Genomic DNA, 19,884 nt, shown 5'->3' with positions numbered 1-19,884 from the left:
AAGCAAATAAAAAATATCTGAGGACTGAAAGACCAAAATAATAAAAACAATCTTTCCTAATCCATAAGTAGTACAATCAATAGCAACACACATAGCTTAGAGAATACACCTCATAGGGGCATTCCATGATTTTCCTTTTGCATCCCTGCTCTCCTTGGAGAACCTGCTGCAGCTCTATAAGCACAGGGAAAGTTCTGTCTTAGCACAAAGCAGCAGCAGAAAGAATTAGTTACAAAACAAAGCTGCTAAGTGAGCAGTAACAAAATACAGGCCTAAAAAAAATATTTCAGGGTAAATGACTATGAATAGCTTAATTATTTCTTGTCTAAAACTCCTTTAGTCCCAGAGGACTTGAATGCAGCCTGAGATCTGGTGTTTGAAGGAGTGCAGGGGAGGTCAAAGGAGTTCATTAAACCTCTGTGGGCCCACCCTAATGTTTACACTGCAGCAGCAGGTAGGAACAGCTACAAAGAGCAGGAACTGTGAGCTAAGTGTGAGCAACAGCGTGGGGAACAGACAAGGTGGATTTAATAAAGCGGGGTCACGTCTCACACACGTGAAATGCTTTTGAGGATTCAGCTCCACACCTTCTATCCACATGCTTGCTTGCTGATGTAATTTTCCTGGATTTCCAGAAGACTTTGATAAGGTTCCTTTGCCAAAAGGCCCCTAAAGCACCTACCCTTGACATAGGATGCACAGGAGCAGGGGAGGGAGCAACTGTTAAGTTTTCCATGTGAAAGTTGCTCAGCAGGAGGAGATTTAGGCCTTTGGTTATTACTATCTGTGAGTCCTTCAGAAACACCCAAATCTGCTGCCTCAGCACTGCTTGGTGGTCCTGAAGGGAGTAATTAGGTGGGAAATTAGAGTTTGAGTAACTCAAACACAGCCACATGACAAGCAGCAGCCACCTGGCTGTGGTTTCATAGGAGAGCAGAAGCAACAACCTCCATCAGTCTGGAGTGAGAAGGTCACTGCCAGAGGCTGGAAAGAAAGTGCAGCCCCCACAGGACCCCCAAAGCTGCTGGGTCAGGCACAGCCAGGCACTGCTGGCCCCCACAAGGGCTGAGCCCAGGGCCCAGAGCAGCTGGGCACAGCCTGGAGTGGCAGAGACACGTGGAGAAAGGCAGGCACAGCCTCACCCCAGGGACAGGCAGGAGGGAAGGTCCCCCTCAATGAACACAGCCCCCAGGGAAAGGACATGAAAGAACAGGAAGCTTCACACTCACAGTGACTCACACACAAAATTACCCACCAGAAAAAGCTCCTTTCATTCTCATGTGAGCCCAGCTTCCAGTCACTGCCTCTGAGACAGCCAAAACACAACACTCAGGACCATCCTTTCCTCCTCTTTATTCACAAATCTTTAGGATGAGGAAAGGGCACCTGGGGAAAAAGCAGATTTGTATTTTCTTCTTCTTTTTTCTCAAAAAGAAATTCAAATGTCCTGGGAGAAGGGGAGAGGATCCAGGGAAGAAAAGATTTTCCAGATTCATATGAAAAGCACTCCAGTAGCATGAACACAATGATGAAAATAAAGATTTTAAAAAAAGTTTAACTGGCACCCATTTGACTTAATATATAAAAAAGAATTATCTTCTGCCTTCCTTCTTCTGGCCTTTCAGTTATTTATCTGTTTCTGTTCTGAAAGCATTTGCTTTGTTTTTCCACATTTCTTCCATTCTTCTGGTACTATTGTGTCCTGGAAAGAAAAATAAAAAAATATTAACTCTTCCAGGCAACAAAGCACTTGCTTGTACAGTACAGGTGTCCCCAGACCCCTCATTCTCTCTCAAAAGCAGCTCGTTGGACAAACTTCCCCAAAGCAGCTTATTTGAGTGAGAAACCAGTACTGCTCTGGAAGGGGGGATAGAATCCAAGGAGCATGGAAATGGTCAGAGAAAATGAAGATTAATTTCTGGTGCAAAAGGGATGAATGTGCCCATTAAATTACAGAACTGAACAAAGAAAAAACAACCCAGGCTGAAGGCAAAGCCTGCAAGTACCTTAACTTCTCCTTTTAACAGGGCTGATCCATCTGCTGGCAATTGTTGGTCCATGTTAACACAAAGATCTTCATCTCCCCAGGAAGATCAGGTATGGTTAGCACAGCAAACCCAACCTTTTGAGCTCCTTCTGCCTTCCATGATGCCATACAGGCACACATGGCCTGACACTCTTAACTGCCATAGCTGGGGCATCAGAAAACTCAGCTGTGAGGAAAAATGCTTGTGACCCCACATGGCAGCAAAATCTAAATTAGGGTCTGTGGGTTTTAAGTTGTTTGCAAGATCTTAGGGCCACAGACAGCTCTGAGAGCTGCAACCCCTCTGCTCTGAGGGAGTTGGAGATGCTCAGCCTGGAGAGGACCCAAGGGAGGCCTCACTGTGGCCATGCAGGACTTGAAGGGGTTTATGAAAAGGAGTGAGAGGGATGTTTTATACAGGCAGATGGGGCAGTGGTTTTAAACTGAGAGAGGGCAGGTTTAGATTAGATGTTAGGAAGAAATGTTAAATTCAGAATGTGGTGAGGCACTGGCACAGGTTGCCCAGAGAAGCTGTTGTTGCCCCATGTCTGGAATTTGTTAAAGGCCAGGGTGGATGTGGCCCTAAGCAACCTGGTCTAGAGGATGGTGTCCCTGCCCATGGCAGGGGGGTTGGAACTGGAGGACCTTAAGATCCCTTCCAACCCAAACCAGTGATTCCATGATCCTCTAGGATTACTTACAGCCCATAAGGAATGAAGGAGTTAAAATACCAGGCTGAGAAACAGGAAACATGCAGGCTGTGGAGAACACACTCATGAGGCACTTGGTAACAGGCCACTAAAAAGCTGCAAACCACTGGCCCAAAGTGATGTTAAAGAGAAGCATCCAGGAGCCTGAACAGCAAACACAGCAGTCAAAAGGACAAGTGACAGCCACCTCCAGTTCCTCTCCAATAACTTGCTGTAGCTTGTTCTGTGCTCAAGTATCTCAAAACACTTCAGGGAGAGAAAAGACAGGGTGTTTTTCTGACAGGGTGCCAGATCTTCCACAGGTAATTTCCATGCAACCATCCTGCACGCTCCCTGATCTGCAGACAGGAGCACAGTGCACAGCATTTGTGTGGCACAACCCCCCAGTGCTGGTTTTGATTTGCACCACAGAAACTGGGCTCCATTCAGCTCCCCACTTACCTGGAGCACTGATGTGGATGTGAGGGGAAGCTGATGCTCAGATGTACCTGTGCAGCACATTGCACAGTGATTTGTGTCACCACAGGACCCATCCCACAAACTCTTCCTCTTCCCCACAACAAACCAGTGCACTGAACAAGGAATGCAGCCCCCATGCACACACACTCAGAACTCCTGCCCCCTACAGCACAGTGCACAGAGCAAACTGGGACCTTACCTTTGGGAATGAAAGGCCACAAAGGGCTTTCTCCTGGCAAAGGGCAATGGAGAGCCAGCACATGACTGTTTGGAATGGAGGGGGCTGGGAGCTGCTGCTGCCTGAGCCATCATGACCAGTTCAGTCTAATTGGAGGGTGACCCGGGACTGGGTCGTGTTCTCAGCTGAGAGAGGTGGTGCTGACCTGGCTCTGCTGCACAAGCTCTCACCAGCCCAAATGAGGATGTAATTCAGCAGGCAGAGTGCCTGGCAGCTGCACAGCCAGCATACTGCAGGTGGGGACAGGGAGGACCAGCAGCAGGGTGGGAACAGCCCCAGTGTCAGCCACTTTCACCAGATCTCCTCCAGCTGACATTGCTAATAATTTATTTATAGGAGCAATAATATTGTTTTATTTCATCACCTGAGAGCTGCTTGATGCCCATAACAGCATATTTACACATGCACATATCACCAGAGAGACTTCAGATAATTCAGGAAATCACACAAATGCAATTTAGTCTCAGAGAACCTGTCCTGCTAATATGCCCAACCCAGCTGCAGCCAGGGCACCCAAGGACTGGTTTAAAGCCCACGAAGCAATGTTGGGGGAAGCAGCTTCAGCTCACATATTTTTTATCAAAGGAGTGAGTGATGAGGTGAAATGAAACAGGCAGCATGGCCAGGGAAAGGCAAAATCCAAAAAGGCCCTTACTTCCTGAAGAGCTGGTCACTAGCAAACCCCCTTTTACCGCAGCGTTCTATACTTTGCCAACCTACTGCTCTGCTCTGCAGCGATCCTGCCAAAAGGAGAGAGGGAGAAAGGTTCAGAGAAGACAGGAAGGAAGAAAGCAGCCCTGTTCCAGGAGCCAGACCCAGTGAAAGAAATGCAAAAAGCAAAACCAGGCCTTCTGGTAACTTCTGTAACAAGCTGGTTTATAGAGCCAGCCCCCTTCCCACGCCTGCTGTTGGCCTCCACAGCTTGGCCTCAAAGTGCAATCTGCTTAATTGTCACTGCACTCCAGCATCTGAGACAGGCAGGCACTGCCTTCACAAGAAGATGTCTTTTTGAACTTTAAAGTCATGTACAAAGGGTTTAACTTTAGCCTCAGAGAGAAGTTTTACTTTCAAATTTGTCATTGTAGTTGCAGCTTCGTGTCATTTACAGTGAAAAAGCACACGGACACCCCCTGCAGTGGTTTGAAGCAGGAACCAACCACATGCATTTATCTGCTAACAGAAGCCCTGGTTAAGCCAAGACACTTAGAAATTTGCTTCATTGTATTATTTTCCCCCAAATCTGTATCCTAGGCAATCTGCACTTAATAACAGTGTCTCATTACTCATTATTAAATGACATAACAGTCCCAGGGGCCACAAAATTCCCATAGGAAGTTATGTTAACACAATAAAATGCCAGTGGAGAGAGCTGGACATCTGAGGGAGCAAGGCTGAGAAAGCTAGGAGGACAGTAAGAAAATGGTTAATTACATTAATAATCCTCCTTGACACAGCCATCAATGTAGAGATGTTTTAAAGAAAAGAAATCAATGCAACCCTCCTGAAAATTATATTCTTATGGGGTTTTTTTACAGCACTTGTCCTGGTTTTAATAGAGTGCAATCAAAAAGGTGAGACCCCAGGGATATCTATGCAGGTGGGTATCCAGTAGCTCAAAAAGGGGAAAGTAAGGAAAGCACAGGTGTGATGGCAAAGCAGGTCAGTAAATAATCTTCAAAGTCAAATGCTACATTAGTACAAAAGCTTAAGTCCCACATGGAAACTGTGTGTGGCAGAAGTGAAGGAGAGGGAATGGTGTGACCTCTAACCAAGGCACTGCAGTGGCAGTTTGGGTCAGCAAACTTCTGCCTGCCCACACCAAGGCAGTCACCAGACATTGTGTGGCAGAAGACACAAGTGTGCAGAATCAATCCAGTCCAGTAAGAAAGGAATGCTGTATCCCTCATATCTAGCAGAATTTTCCCTGGGTTTGCCAGTGTTTGTTGCCTCTTGTCTGTTGCTGCACAGCTGATAAGCAGCTGCTTCCCTTTTCCCTACAATCACCCCTTAGCTAGAGAAACACAGCAGTAATTTTCTCCCACCTTACCTTCCTCCTCTTAAAACCTTCATCACAAGCAGAGCTCCCAAATAGTTGGGCCTCTTCTACATTTATAGTGGCTTCTATAATCTAACACTATTCTAAGAGCTTCCTTCAGCACATGCCACATGGCCAACTCTTTGTGCAGGAGCTGCTCCCTGGGCACAGCCCCTCACTGCCCTGCTCAGATCAAGAGGCAGGGAATGGGGCTGAGCAGCCCAGCCCCACACACAAGGTCCAAGAGCCCAAAGCAGTGCTCACTGACACACAGCAGCACCCTGTCACCTCCTCCCCACTGATGTTAAAGCTCTGTGCCCCCCTTACCTCTTCACAGCTTTCTGAGCCAGCATCCTGTTGCCTGCTAGGAATGTGATGCCACCCAAAATGGCCAAGTACTTCAGAGTCTGGAACATGTTGAGCTGAGTCCAGTAGACATACATGAGTCCCAACATTGCTGGGGAAAAAAAAGAGACAGCCCATGGCTGGAACTGCATTTCAAAGACCAACCATTTGTCATCCTCAGAACAACTGTACTGCCAGGCCTAAGCATTTGGGTCCTATCCCATCTCTGCAGCTCTGAATGGCAGCTCTAAAGACCACACATTATTGCCAGGGAATGAAGACATCTGGGTTCCCATTCTGGAGTGAAAATGTGACACTGACAGCTTGCAACCAACTCTCCTGTGGCAGAATTATGGACATATTGTAGACATTAAGGACAATTAAAAAGAGGAGGATACTCTGGATTTCAATAGGGGATATTAACCTCACACATCTGTAAGGGCTTACAGCTTTATAAAGTTTCCAAGTAACCTGACTTGGACTGAGAAACAAAGTGACATTTGGAAATCAGTGTTCTCCCAACCTGCTATGTTTCTGAAATTCTACCAAGACAGTAAATAACTGTGTAACCAAGGACACAATAAAATGGATGAAAAAAATTGGTTCAGCCAAAGAACCAGAAGTGCTTTTATGGGAAGAGCTTTAAAGAAAAGATGTAGCTTTTCACTGTTGAGAGTCCTGCAGGTCTCAATCCCCAGAGAACCTCCCCACTCTCAGAGGACAAACATGCAATAAAGTGTGACCTCTGGAAATAAGAAGTTCTATTAAGTACAGATAAATGGAGTGAGAGAGGGGCCTGGATAATGATGGCTGTTATAAGCTGATGGCCAAAACAGGTTTATCACCATACTAACAATCATGAAAAGCAGGAAGGCAGATGGAAACAAGAGAACAAGTGTTATGCTGTTATGTCATTAGAGTTAATAGACCACGAGCCCATTAACCACATGCTCTCATCTCCTACTCCCAGGTGAGGAGGTCAAACACACACAAAGCCTCTGACACTTACCAGCATGTCCCAAGTGAAAAACAATGGTGCTGGGAGCAAAGCTGAAGTTGGAGATGTTGGCACCTATCTTGATCCACTAAAAAGGAAAAGAAACAAAATTGGAGTTAAACAGCCTTGTAAACACAAGTTTTTATTTTAAGCTTTAACATCTTTCAAGCCTGTTTAAGATCTTCAGTGAATCCAGTGTATTCTCTACAGAAGCACTTGTTTACTACTGCAAGAGGAGTCAGTAGTAATTTTGCTAAAGGCAGCACTGTTGAGCTCCTTCAGTGGAAATGTCTCCTGCTACTTCTGACTGCCCTAATGCAGTTCCTCTTAATAATAATAAATATCTTAAACTGATGAGAGAAGACTGCTCCAAATTTAAATAGTGAAAAAGAAATAGATATTGCTATTTCTACCCAGATGAAATAATTTCCACTAAAAATAATTTTAAAAAGGGTAATGCTCTCATTTTGGACTCATCCAAAGAACAGCTGTAGATACAAGATGTTTGCTCATAATAACACAGTTTTTGACTACAAGAGATAAAGGCATTAAGGGTGGAAAAGAGGAGCAGCAACAATGAGTTTTTTCATTAAAGTGTCATCAACTTGTATATTGTGAACTCCACAGACCAGAGGACATGACTGCTGAATGCCAGCTTTCACTGAGACTGGCTAATGGGAAATGACTGTTGGAACCAGTTTCATCTCCCAAATAAGGAATAATTTAACTTGTCTCAGTGAGATTTTTATTGCATTAAGTTCAAAGCACTGACCTGATGATACAGTGAGTAGCAGAGGATGTTTCAACTACAGACACTCAAATGTCCATAAATGGGAATTCAATCTGACAGGATTAAGTAACACAGATTTTGTGATGGATTTATTACATGTGAGGCAGAAAAACTGCCTTTTTCCTGTGGAAGTCTAATGTTATTTTAACTTAATCTGCCCACTGTTATTCACCATCCCCAGCTGAAGCACACTGAAGAAACTCATCCACCTACTTCAACTTGGCAGCAGTGTTATTCTGCTTTGACTATAACCTCAAAAAACCAAACCAGACCAGTGCTGTGCACTGACATCTGCTAGCTGTGACTCCAGCACTGCTGTGCCAGTCATGATTAACCAAGAGTTTTAGCAAGAAGTTGAGCTGTCCAACCTCCTAAGTGACTCTGACTGAATGGGAAGAAGTGTTTGCTGTTCTTCTGTGACCCAGTTCACTCACCAAGATGAGCAGCAAAAGCAGTGGGGAGAGAACCAGTGCTGTGAAAGTGTTGGAGACCACTGTGGGAGGCCTCTTCTCAGGCTCCCTGAAGAGGTGCTGCAAACAAACAAAACCAACTCATGAGCAGCAGTGTTCCAAGAGAGCAGCTCCTCTGCTCCCAAGCTGCAGCCCTGGTGCTGTTCTCAAAAGCTCCTCTGGGTCAGAGGCATTCTTCTTAAGGCAAAGACTGACTCTTTAACACTGTGTTTATTCCAGTCTCTGCACATTTGATTTCTTGCACAGTTAACTTTTCCTTGCACTCACAGAAGCACTTGTCAGCTTGACATCAGCCCAGATGGCTGGAATGAAACAGAGACCTTTCTGTGCTGCTTACCTGCCAAATTTTCATGGTTGGGTCTTTTCACTGACACCACTTGCTCTCTCATAGCTAGAACACACAGCTTTTTTTATGCGTACATCAGAGAACTCCAACAAATTTATTTCCATTAAGAAGATCTTCCTTTAATTACATTACTTACAAATAAATTATGATGAGAACACAACACTAAGCCCTCATCTCTACATATAATCTTGACTGTACCTGGATTTCAGGTTTGGGAACAAAGAGGTTCTTGGACTGGACTGTGGATGGTGCATCCTCTTCTGGGAATGTGATCACAACATCAGCCTGAAATGAAATTGTGCAGCTTCATGCATTTAGATCTAAAAGCATAAAACCTATTCCATTACTGTGCTCTATTTCATTATTTGATAATCTACGACTGACATAATTTCTAAAGGCAATTGAGAAAAAGACACCATATTTTTTAAGAAGGAACCTCTCCTAAACAGGGGCAGTAATGTCATTCACCCATCATTAAGAATTGGACTTATTTCCAGCAGAGAAAGAACAGAGAGGTTAAACCTTGAGAGCCTGCTATGAAATTGCATCAAACCCATTCTGAAGCTTCTGCACCACCACATGAGGAAATTAATGTTAATTCCTGTCTTGCTTTGATGTTTACTTAAAACTTGCAATGAACAACAAACCTCAGAGCCCACAAATGGCCAAAATAATTCTGGTTCACTAAAAAGAACAAAACATTTGAGCTTTTTGCTTCCAAGCCCCTACCATGCCCTCCTGTCAGACTGTCAGTAATGACAAAACCACATCACCCCACTCCCAGCTACATACCACATTCCAAAGGATTGGATTTTCCAGAGTGGCATCTCCAATGATCAGGTAAAGAGTGTAGGTTCCAGAGGCAGAGTCAAATTCAGTCTTTCTTTCAGAAGTATCCAGTTCAAATTTGTACACATTCTTGCTGTCTGGCTCTGCAACAAACACCACCTCCTGGCCAGTCTTTTGGTTGTGAAGTCGAACAAAAGTCTGCAAGGAAGATTGTAACATTCAAGGACTTTTCAGTTAGCAATTTACATTGAAAAAAAAATCAGAAGTGTGCTTTTACAGTGCACTCAATCTGTGGAGTTAAATACAACACAATACCAGAGCCAGGAGAGGTTTCATTTAACAGACAGACAAAACAAATGAAGTGAATCTCCCAGCTAGTGAGATCAGTGATCTTCACAGTACATGTCAGAAACATAAGGCTTCTCAAAACCCATCAAATCTTTTCAAGAGCAACTGTCACTTCAGATGCTTCATGATGGAACATCTTGGTAACACAGCAATGACAAAAATTGTCCTAACCTGGTGAGGGATGAGTTCAGCTCCACTGTTCACATCTATCAGCTGGAAGGATAAAGCAAAGTTCTGATGGCTGTCAGCAGTGAATGAGCCCTTGGCTTTGGCTGGGTAAGCTACCCTAGGAGGAAAAAAAACAGACAGAACTGAGCTGATTTTCCAAGAGAGGGCCTGGTGCTCAGAGAAACCAAGGCTCTAGTTTGGAGTCAGGGTTGCCCTTCCAGGATCACACACCCCAAGCTGTTTTACCTGGTTGTTTTTGGTGCAATGCTCTGATCCTTATCCACAGTAGAAAGATCTACATTAGTAATCCCCACTTCTGTGGAAACTTTTACTTTCAGCTGCAATAAAACACAATAGAAAATTCTTCAGAGCACTCTACGTACACCAATTATGGCAAAGGTCACTGCAGATGTTTTAGCTCTTCAGTGCCTCTTCCCCAAAGAGGGTCTTATGACTAAGCCCAAGTCACAGCCTAACCTGCACAGAAGGATCTACAGCAATTTTCCTTCTGGCAAAGCTCCAGCACCAATCACTGACCCATCCCCTTCTTCCCTGCACAAGCAGCCAGCTCTGCAGACACCAAGTTCTCAGGCATGCTGCAATTAGCTGTCCTTGAGAGAGCTGTTTGGAATGAAACAGTGCAGCTCCCCAGATCCAACTAGTTTTCCTTCTGAACTAGCAGAAGCTAGCTATTAGAGATTACATCATGTATGATACAACTTCACACTGCCTGTGCCTATGTCCTTCTGCTTTCTGGACAGCAATTTGAGACAAGAGGTCTCTGGACAGCAACAGTTCTGCCTCTGTTGGCTCCTAAAGCCCAAGAGGTTTCCGTTGACTTTATTACCAGCAGGCCAATGCCAAAGCATTCCTGCAGACCTGCACTTTGTCCAGCAAGCTTTGCTGCAGAGACACAGCATTCACCCCTCAGTGCAGGGCAGCCAATAAAGCCCTGCCATTTATCTCACTCCTCTGTGCTAAGTGCAGTATAAACCTCAAGCAGAGAAATGATTTCCTGCCCTTTCCCCAGCCCCAAACCACAGCCCATTCAGGCACTAAGCCGAGTGGGTTTGACTGATTTCAATTCTTCTCTCAAACACAAGCAGTCACTGCAGTCTGTAGTTTTTAATTAGCACATTTGTTCTCACAGCTTACAAATGCTCCCCTAGAGAACTGAACTTTCGTTGCCAAGACATTTTTCATCTTATACTACAATTTGTTATTACAGGTTTGCTCATGTGAGCCAGCCCCACACCCTCAGCCTGAAAAATAATTCACAGAAAACCTGTAGGAAAAATATGCAAAAACATTAACTAAACTATTCAGGTCAGACTTCAAACACAATCATCTTGGCAGTTGCTTTACAACAAAAAAGTGTAATTTAAGAGAGAGGCTACCCCCAAAAATGGATCCATTAACATGCAGATGATTCAGGCTAACTTTAGCAAAGCCTTCATTTGTTCCAAGACAGGAGCAAAGAAAGATGGATTAAGAAATATTAATTTTAAAAAAGTTGTGTGGAAGCAACTCAGAACTGCTGCACACAGCCCCCCCAACTGCACAGTACACAAACATCTCTCAAATATTTTAATGCCAGGAAATGTAGTCTCTGCCTGAGTAATAACCCACTGGTTTAGCTCATTACTGTCAAAACGATGGTGCATTAAGGACAATTAATGCTAATAACAGTAAGGAAAAAAGCAGCTCCCCAGCAGTCCTCCCCCATAACAATGTGTCTTATTAGCAGCAGTTCCCACAAAGCTGCTGGAGCTAATACATTCCTGCCAGTGCCTCCCTGTGCCAGCCCCAGCTTAAGCAGGACAATCCAGCCCCTTCTGACACCCCTGAGGGCCATTAGTGCTCCACTGACAGAGCCAATTTGATACTCAGAGTAAAGGTCAGCTGTTGTGTCTTCCTCCACTCCAAGCTAAATATGTCGGAAGACTTGAAATGTTAATTGTTTCCTTAAATAGGTGACTTAGGGCAAAAATTAACCCTGGGAATGGACCTCTTTGGAGAAGAGCATTCTCAGCTGTTGACACTGGGGTGACTACATGAGCAATCAGAGAGGTCACATTCCTCTCACTGTAACAAACTTGAGGAAAGAAAAACTCCAAATGTTTATATAAAACTGCTCTTCAGAAAGGTGTGGTTTAACAGTTTTTGTCACCAAAAAAGGGCTGTGTATGCATGAAAAGAAGACTTAATCTGCTTTGGCCACTGCTTCTCTACTATAAAATCTTCACCATCTACACAGTTTGGAAATGCCAAAAGACCCCCTTGGCTCTCTTGTAGGGCTCCAGAGCTTATACAAACAGACAACAACAAATGCTCAGCTTCCACACAGCAGGCAATCCCCAGACAACTGACAGCCAAGCCTTGAGATTTATGGGCTCAACTCTGGAATGCTCTGAAGAGCTAACACTGGGAATCATTTCTGCATATCGACTTAGGGCTGCCATATAAACACCTCCACTGTTACCCTTGGTTCATACACTGTCAGATCAGCATCTAAGTGATAAGACAGGTTTGAAATTTACACAAATCCCTTTTGATCATGTCTTAATCTGGTTACTGGCCATAATCCTGAGTCAAAATCCAATGCATTATAGAAAAGCATGTGATAAAAATTCCATACAACTGGCAACATCTTTCACAAGTATAAATAAAAAGCTGTTTCAGTGAATAGGCATAGAATGAAAATACATCAAAGAGCACACCCACCTCCACTTTATTAGCAATAAATCGCTTATCTCCATCTACACTGATAGAGAAATCATAATATCCACTAGCAGGTTTCACATTCATGAAGTTCAGCTCAAAGAAATCTCTGTAACAAAAAAAACCCAACTGTCAAGAAGCCTCCAAATATGCTACATTAAACAGGTAAACAAACACAGCATAAAACTAACATTGCTAAGTGCAGCAGGAAAAGAATTCTTCAAAGCTGACCAAAGTCAAAAGAACATTGGAATTTCCCACTCCCAGTCAAAAGATAAAACAACAGAAATTCACCATCGTCACCAAATGTGATCAGTCACTCTACACTGACAAAACACAACCACAGCATTTTGAGTTTTCTATCACAGAAAGATTTCTCTGGTGGAAAAATACTTATGGAAAAGAAAGTATAACATTGCTTAAATAACACCTCTTTGTCTTACTCTAAAAATAATCTTATTTTCTTACCCAGAGAGAGTAAATGGTAGCTGTTGAAGGACAGTGGCTTTGCTAGACACAGACTTGGCTTGGTCAAGCTTTACAGAAACTTGAGTCAGTAGCTGGGACATAACATTGGTCACTTGAAGCTATGAGAGAAAAACCAGCACTTCTGTGAGACTTGGCCCAGAAGGAATGCAGGAGCACAGACAACTCTGTTACACACCCAGAGCTCTCCCCTGCTCAGCATCCCAGCCTCCCTGGCTCTTTCTAACACAAGGGGGAAGGTGAAGAGCTGACTTCCACACCATGCCTCCTTGAGGCAGCGCCCTGGTAAACCAAAGTTCTTAAGAATCACTTCACAAAAGCGCTAGGATCCCAGATCTGCTGGAGCCTCAGCCACAGAGCTAAAAGTGAAAGACATCAGCTCACACTTTCAGCCAGCCCAGAGCTCCAGCACCACAGACTGAGCCAAGCTGTGGGGCTAAGGCCTTACCCTGAGCAGGGGCTGGTGGTGAGACACAGCTGCAGGCCCGTCGGGGACAACGATGACAGGCAGGTGGAAGCGGTTCTGGGACAGGGCACCTGCAGCACGAGCAATGCTGAAAGCCTCTGAGAGAGTCTCAAAGTTCTTCTTGCTAAAAATGGCATTCATCAGCTGGATAACTTGATCCTGAAAGAGGAAAAGCCAACCACATCTAAGCACCAGCAGCTTCCCACAACATTGCAAACTGGCTGAGGATTATGTTATTAGTGAAAACATCATTCATAAAAGACTGTTTAATTTTCCATTTGCTTTAAAAACAGTTCAAATTATGAGGCAAACCAAAAATTATCTACCTTTGGAATTTCATGTGCATTCTTATTCTTGGCTGGTAGACTCCAACCACAACAGCTGGAACTGTCTCAAGAACTTAGAAAAGCAGAATATGGATCCACCTCTGCAAATGATGTGTTTCAGAGTAAAAAGATGTCATCAGCTCAACTACCCAGACTGCATGGGGCTGCAAAAAGACAATTTGGCTGCAAGAGCTGCACAACTGTCCTCATTCAGTGGAGCAGAACCAGGCTTGATATCCTGGCTGGGAAGGCCATGGAACAAAGCACCCCAATGGCTCTGGAAGGAGCCAGCCTAGGTCCATGCAGGCTTATCCCCTCAGGCTCAGCAGTGTCCTCAAGCTAAGAGGATTAGCTTTAAAGCAGTACCACCAGGAGCACAGAGCCAGCTCTGCCTTTGGGATGTGCCAAAGCTCATTTGTTCTCCCCAAAGCAGAAGTGGGACAGCATCCCCCCAGCTGGTTTTGCAGGCTGACTCAGTAGGGTTAGGGCATCTGCACCACTCTCTGCAGATTATTCATTACCCCTCATTATTCAGCTTCTTCCATCACTCCCTGCTAGTGTGGAAAACAGGGATTGGATACCTGGACTTTGATCCAAACCAAGGATTTTGGGCTAAATCCTAATGAGAATGAGTACAATCAAAGACAATCTCAAGTAAAGCAATAAGGATACAAGTTAGTGACCTGCAAAGAACACTTCTAAATGAAATCCACTGCACATCAAATTTTCACTCTTCTGCTTGTACCAGTGAACAACAAACAACATCACAACAAGAGAAAGCATCCAGACAAATGCTACAAAACTCCTGCACAGTGCAAATCCTGCAGTGTTTTTCATGTCTGTGGAGGGCATGACACTGCTCCAGACCCTAATCAGCAACTCACACTCTCACTGAACTTGTGGGGGAAAAAAACCAGGGAGTTAATTTTTCAAATACTACACGTTACTTTTTAAAGACAGTTTTGTGGCATTCCAAAGGCACTCTCACTATTCACCATAGATAAAGTCTCATGCCCCAACAGCAGCACTTTTGACAGCACAATTCTGAAAAAAACTAAACAGTTTCCTTTAATTGGTCTTTTTTTAAAGCATCATTTGGATGCTGACAGTTTGAATTGCACGTGGCAGAATCACCACCTCAAAAATGACATTAAAATTACTTTGCATTAGTCTGTTTGGCAGCAGTGTGGAAAAGGGCCAGGACTGAACTCAGCTGTCTTACACTGGCTTCTGTCTTAACCCTGCCACTTAGGCTCGTGCTTTAGGGAGCTGCCATTCTCACTCCAAAGTACATCTAACTCCATTAACTTGTGGGGAAAAAAAAAAATAAAAATCAAGTGGATAGCTTGCAGTAATGACTTCTGGCTTAACCAAGATCAAAAGAAATTTCCAGCAGTCTTTCATCTTAGACAATAAATTTTTTCATCTGGATTCCTGCAGGCACAAGGTAATGTCTCTCTTTTGGGCACCCCAAACTGGGGTGCCTGCATTTCCTCACAGATAAATAACATTTGCAAAACACTTTGAAATGCTGGAAAGTGCTGCAAGTGCCAAATACCAGAATAAACTCTGAAACAAGGTTTTTTTTCAACACCATGTCTCAATAAACAAAGAAAAACTAAGCTTCACTTGCAATTTCCTTCTGTACACTTGAAAAAGCAAAGAACCCAAGAAAACCAGCCTGTGATCTTTAAGTTGGAATTTCCTCTTAGATACTGTTTCCTAGCATTCCCTCCACAATGTCCCTTTTCACTGAGTGTGCTCAATACTTTTTGCAGTAGAAATTCTGCCCAGTTACACCAGGCTCTGGCCCTGCACCACAGGGACTGAGCAGATCCTTTCTGGGAGCTGGAGTGTGCAAGGAAGGAAAGGGCAGGTACACACCTCCTTTATTGCTGGCTCTGTACCCACATGGTCTGACAGCTTATAGGCAGCAGCAACAAACAGGGCAGTAGTCTCAATTCCTTCTTCAAACTGCAGGTAAACTCCACCCAGGTCATCCAAGCGAGCCACAAGATCCTGACAGAAAGAGTTATTAAAATTTCAATTGCATTCTAGTGGATCCACAGAAGTTAACTCTGCTGTTAGGTCTTTAACCAAGAATTATCTGTATAGGAGCAATGATATATTTTGTAATAGTTATTTAGAAATAGGAAGAAAGAAAATCTTCCAGCCTTTAGTGGATTTAATTATATGTAAATGTCAAGATTGTCTATTTTTCAGTCCACTGTGAAATAGATAAAAGTTCAAGGAATTATCTGCTTGAAAGCCAAGCCACATCATGCAGGCAGACAATTAGCCAGGCTGGTTTTTCATTTTGTTTTTCACATTAATACTGCTTTTAGTTCTAAAGCAATCTAGCAAATTTGTGAGTAATTAGAGAGCACAGTGTGTTCCTACCTCAATCTCCTCAACAATGCTACTGAGATCTGCCTGCTGGGACAGGTAAGATGCCGTCTCCAAAGCCTGGATGGTTCTTCAACAAGAACAAACAAAACCAAACAAGTGTGTGATTATTCCTTCCTTAAAAGCCAAACATAATTTAAATCAAAGCAACTGCATTTTCTATTCTGAATGAAGTGTAAAACAGCTGCTCCTGCCTTCAGTTCACTCAAGAGAATTAATCTGAAGTGATATAGTGTGAACTTGGCATTCATTACAGAGTGTCACTTTAGCTGCATCAGACCTGCAAGGACTCAAAGGCAGAGCAGAGAACAAACTGATCCCTGCAGAGCAGAGATCCCACACTCGCCTCTGAGGCTTCCAGGAATCCACCTTTTTAGTCAGCAAAAAAAAAAGTTTTTAAGTTTCCCTTTCTTCCCCAGCCTTTAAGGGACATTCTGTTCTCTTGTTTCACAGTGAAACAATGTTTTTTTTGGTGATAAATGCCAAGGTTCCTTCAGCTCACTGGCACATATTTTCCAGCTCAAAGTGCAGGCACCCCAAACTACAAACAGGGCTGAGAAAGAGCATTAAGTCTGCTGCAACCACAAATGACACAGAATCATGGTTGATTATAAAGTAAAAATTCTGTTATCAATCCTTTTAAGAGGAGGCTTTTTTGGCAAAGCATTCCTTTACTGACCATTTTCCTTGAACTAAAGTGAATATATAAGTTCATTTACAAAATCATACAAAAACAGCCCCCAAACTCAAGCCCCCATATATTTCCTTCCCCCGAGAAACAACAATGAACTGGACAGCACCTATATTCCAAATATTGAGCAGTAAAACAGCCTTTAATTCAAACCCCAGTAGCCTGGAGGATAAACATGGCTCCCTCCCATGTGAGACTCACGCCAGCACGCTCTCCTCCTTGCTGAGCCGAGCAGTGAGAGCACTCAGGGCTTCCTGGGATGCCAAGGGAAGGCCAAAGCCACTCAGGGCACCAACAGCGTGGAAGATCTGGGTGACTGAGGAATCCTCACTGACAGCTGCCAGCAGCAGCTCCCTGGTCTCATTTGAAATGGTGACCTGAGGAGGAGCACAGGGATCACAGTGATTCACACTTGAAAAAAAATGGTCTTCAAATCACCTCAGATTCCCTCCTGGAGCAATACCAGATTGGTGAACTTCTATAAAATTCTGGGGAAAATCCTTTTATCATTCATTACTTTTTAGTTTAATTGATTAAATCCTTAAGTTTTGCTGTCAACCATCAATTAGTCAGGATAATCCATTCAGCTGTACCCTGGTAACCTGCTACAGCTTTTCATGTGGCATCACCTCACTGTGCAGTAGCCAGGGGTACTGATGATAGAGAGGGCTTGGGTAACCCACCCCAGTTCAGCAAGGGTGCTCTGCATCTGTATCCAGCACCCAAACAGTCTGTCACACACACAAAGAGCTTCTAATTGACACAGTGCTGAGGATTCTAACAACACGTGCTGCCTTTTTTCAGGCATCAGTGTTTAATTAAAAAATATCACCTCAGGATTACCCTGGACCAAATACTTGTGTTACATATTTACACTTTGCCTTGTGTAGAACACACCCAAACATTTATTTACCTAAGGCACAACAGAGAACAAACCACTAAAAGAAAGTAAAAGTTATGCATAAAATAAACCCAAGAAAAATATCAAGGCAAGTATTTCCTTGTTAGTATTTGTCTGCAGAACTCCACACTCACCTCACAGCCTGACAGGACCTGCATGGCCTGGGCAGCATAAAAGAGGGATTCAACACTGCTGGAGTCCACATGAGATTTGATGAACTTGCATGCAGCCTGTGCAGAAACAGAAGTTAAATTAAACCACTGAGAGGAGATTTAAATGATACTCTAAGACAATTCCATGAACACTGTGCATTTTTACACCCCCCCAGATCCTACTCTGTCAAGTGCTGCACAGAAACAAGGGTGGTTCCTCCTAAAAGACATAAGGAATTTTCACATAAGCCATACTGTAACCATAATTCAAACCTAAATTGAGTATAATTATAAAGCCTATCAAAATTAAAGTCTAACAGGTGTATTTAGTAGGGCAAACCTTCCAGGATAGAGAACAGATGAACAGAAATTCTGTAGGTGAGCTGTATATCACACCAGCATTGATGGATACAAATACAGAATTTCAAAGAGTGCAGAGAGAAAAGTGGGGCAAGTAGGAACAGCATAAAGGCAAGAAATTGGACTGCTTGTTAATTTGTGTTAACTGACAGCTGGATAGATGGATCACTGGGATGCATTTTAACCAGCAAATAACCAAGAATTTAACTGCTCCTGAATTCAGCACTTGAACTGAAACAAACTAATGGGAGCTCTATTTAACAGTACAGTGCACCAAATGTGCCACAGGCAGGGAACTTATTCAAAGGCAGTTAAACAAATTGATATCCACAGTAACATCACAGCGGGCCCTGGAGGAGCGAGCCCTGAAGGCACCATTCACAGCAGTGAGTGTAAGCGAGCCAGGGCCACAATTTATCCAAACAACACGAGACTCGCCAACTACCAGTGATACTCCGCTGCTTACCAAGGATATAACGCTGTTGTAAACGTTTTACATTTCCCACACGGCCCTGTCCAAGCAGAGCTCTCTCTATAAACCTATATTATATTAATAATTCGTCATTCACTGTATGCAGCAGCCCCTCACACAGCAAAGCGCCCCGGGGGAGCGACAGCCGGGCTCTCCCTCGCTCACCTTTTCGTCCGCCACCTTCACCCCGAGGCTGCTGAGCCCCACGATGGAGTAGAAGGCGGCCCGCACGTCCGTGAAGGGCCGCTCCAGCACCGCCCGCAGCCGCGCCAGGTCGCGGGCATCGAGACGATGGCTGGGGACAAGGGCCTGGGCACAGGCAAGGAGAAGCAGGAAGCTGAGCGCCGCCTCCAGACGCAGCCGCGGGCCTGCGGAGAGATAAACGCGTTACCCCGCGTCCCCCGATCCCCGTGGTACCGGTACCGACACTGACCCAGCCCTGCCGCCCTCGCCTCACCCGGCGCCGCCATGATGCCGCCCCCTCCCGCGCCACGGCGCCGCTTCCGCCCCACGCCCCGCCCCGCCCGGAACGCGCCATCATGCCACGGGGGGGGTGAGAGGGACGGTGTATTATGCGAGGGTTTCTCAGCTGCACTTCTGCCCTCTACGACGACCGAAAAACTGTGAATGGGAGTGAAAAGAGCTGGGCGGGCGAGACAGTGGGCGTGGGGCGGGCGGCAGCCGGGCTGCCATGCCACGGGAAGGAGTGACCCCCCCGGGTGGGAGGAGTGGTACGGGCCTCCCGGCGGGCCTCGGGGGCGGCCCCTGGTGGGGGATGTGGGCTGCGCTGATTGGCCGGGGCGCCTTAAAGGGGCCGCGGCGGGCAGGTGGCTGAGGGCAGTGCCCGGGTGGGTGTGTGGGGCTGCGCCCGGGCTGTCATGGCCCGCTACTCTCACAAGCGGCTGTGTGTAGCTGTGCAGAGCCGTGCCAGCCCCAGGGAGAATTGTCCCAGCCTGGCCGTGGGGACACCGCTCCCCGGCACAGGGTGGGGTTGTTAGGGTGTCTGTGCCGGGCCAGGAGTTGGACTCCGTGATCCTGAGGGGTCCCTTCCAGCTCACAATATTCTAATCTATGTTCTGTTCTGATTCTGTAATTTTCCAGTCTTTTGTTTTAAGGGAAAGAGGAATGGGCTGTCTGGCTGCGAGCTGCCAGGAGTGAAGTTAGGGAACTGAACGGTAACTG

General features: G+C 45.0%; 1 protein-coding gene across 2 annotated transcripts; it reads right to left on the bottom strand.

Moving 5' to 3' along the window:
* Positions 1–1,336: 1,336 nt before the first annotated feature.
* On the bottom strand, positions 1,337–19,240 carry RPN2 (ribophorin II). Of its 2 annotated transcripts, XM_054644539.2 has the most exons (18): positions 19,160–19,239; positions 18,868–19,070; positions 17,853–17,948; positions 17,019–17,194; positions 16,121–16,196; positions 15,605–15,739; positions 13,377–13,553; positions 12,911–13,029; positions 12,446–12,551; positions 9,968–10,059; positions 9,725–9,839; positions 9,209–9,403; positions 8,615–8,701; positions 8,035–8,130; positions 6,823–6,898; positions 5,796–5,925; positions 4,089–4,173; positions 1,337–1,702 (listed from the first exon to the last, which is right to left on the bottom strand). In XM_054644539.2, exons 1-17 carry the CDS (start codon positions 19,170–19,172, stop codon positions 4,122–4,124), a joined length of 1,944 nt encoding a protein of 647 aa, XP_054500514.1. In that variant the 5' UTR covers positions 19,173–19,239; the 3' UTR covers positions 1,337–1,702; positions 4,089–4,121. The 2 variants fall into 2 exon arrangements, with proteins under 2 accessions (XP_054500514.1, XP_054500513.1); XM_054644538.2 differs by lacking the exon at positions 4,089–4,173 and having other exon boundaries at positions 19,160–19,240.
* Between the last annotated feature and the right edge of the window lie 644 nt (positions 19,241–19,884).

This window comes from Agelaius phoeniceus, chromosome 17 (assembly GCF_051311805.1).
Source record: "Agelaius phoeniceus isolate bAgePho1 chromosome 17, bAgePho1.hap1, whole genome shotgun sequence".
Classification (NCBI taxonomy): Eukaryota; Metazoa; Chordata; class Aves; order Passeriformes; family Icteridae; genus Agelaius; species Agelaius phoeniceus.
Note: the sequence above shows the minus strand (reverse complement) of the source record. Positions and strands in the feature narration are given on the sequence as shown.

Bases quoted from the DNA above. Each gene is read 5' to 3' on its own strand.
- RPN2 (XM_054644539.2), bottom strand. The intron at 17,195-17,852 runs GTGAGTGTGGAG...GCTCCTCCTCAG, and splicing joins AGGTCCTGTCAGGCTGTGAG to GTCACCATTTCAAATGAGAC. The intron at 12,552-12,910 runs GTAAGAAAATAA...TTTTTGTTACAG, and splicing joins CTACCATTTACTCTCTCTGG to AGATTTCTTTGAGCTGAACT.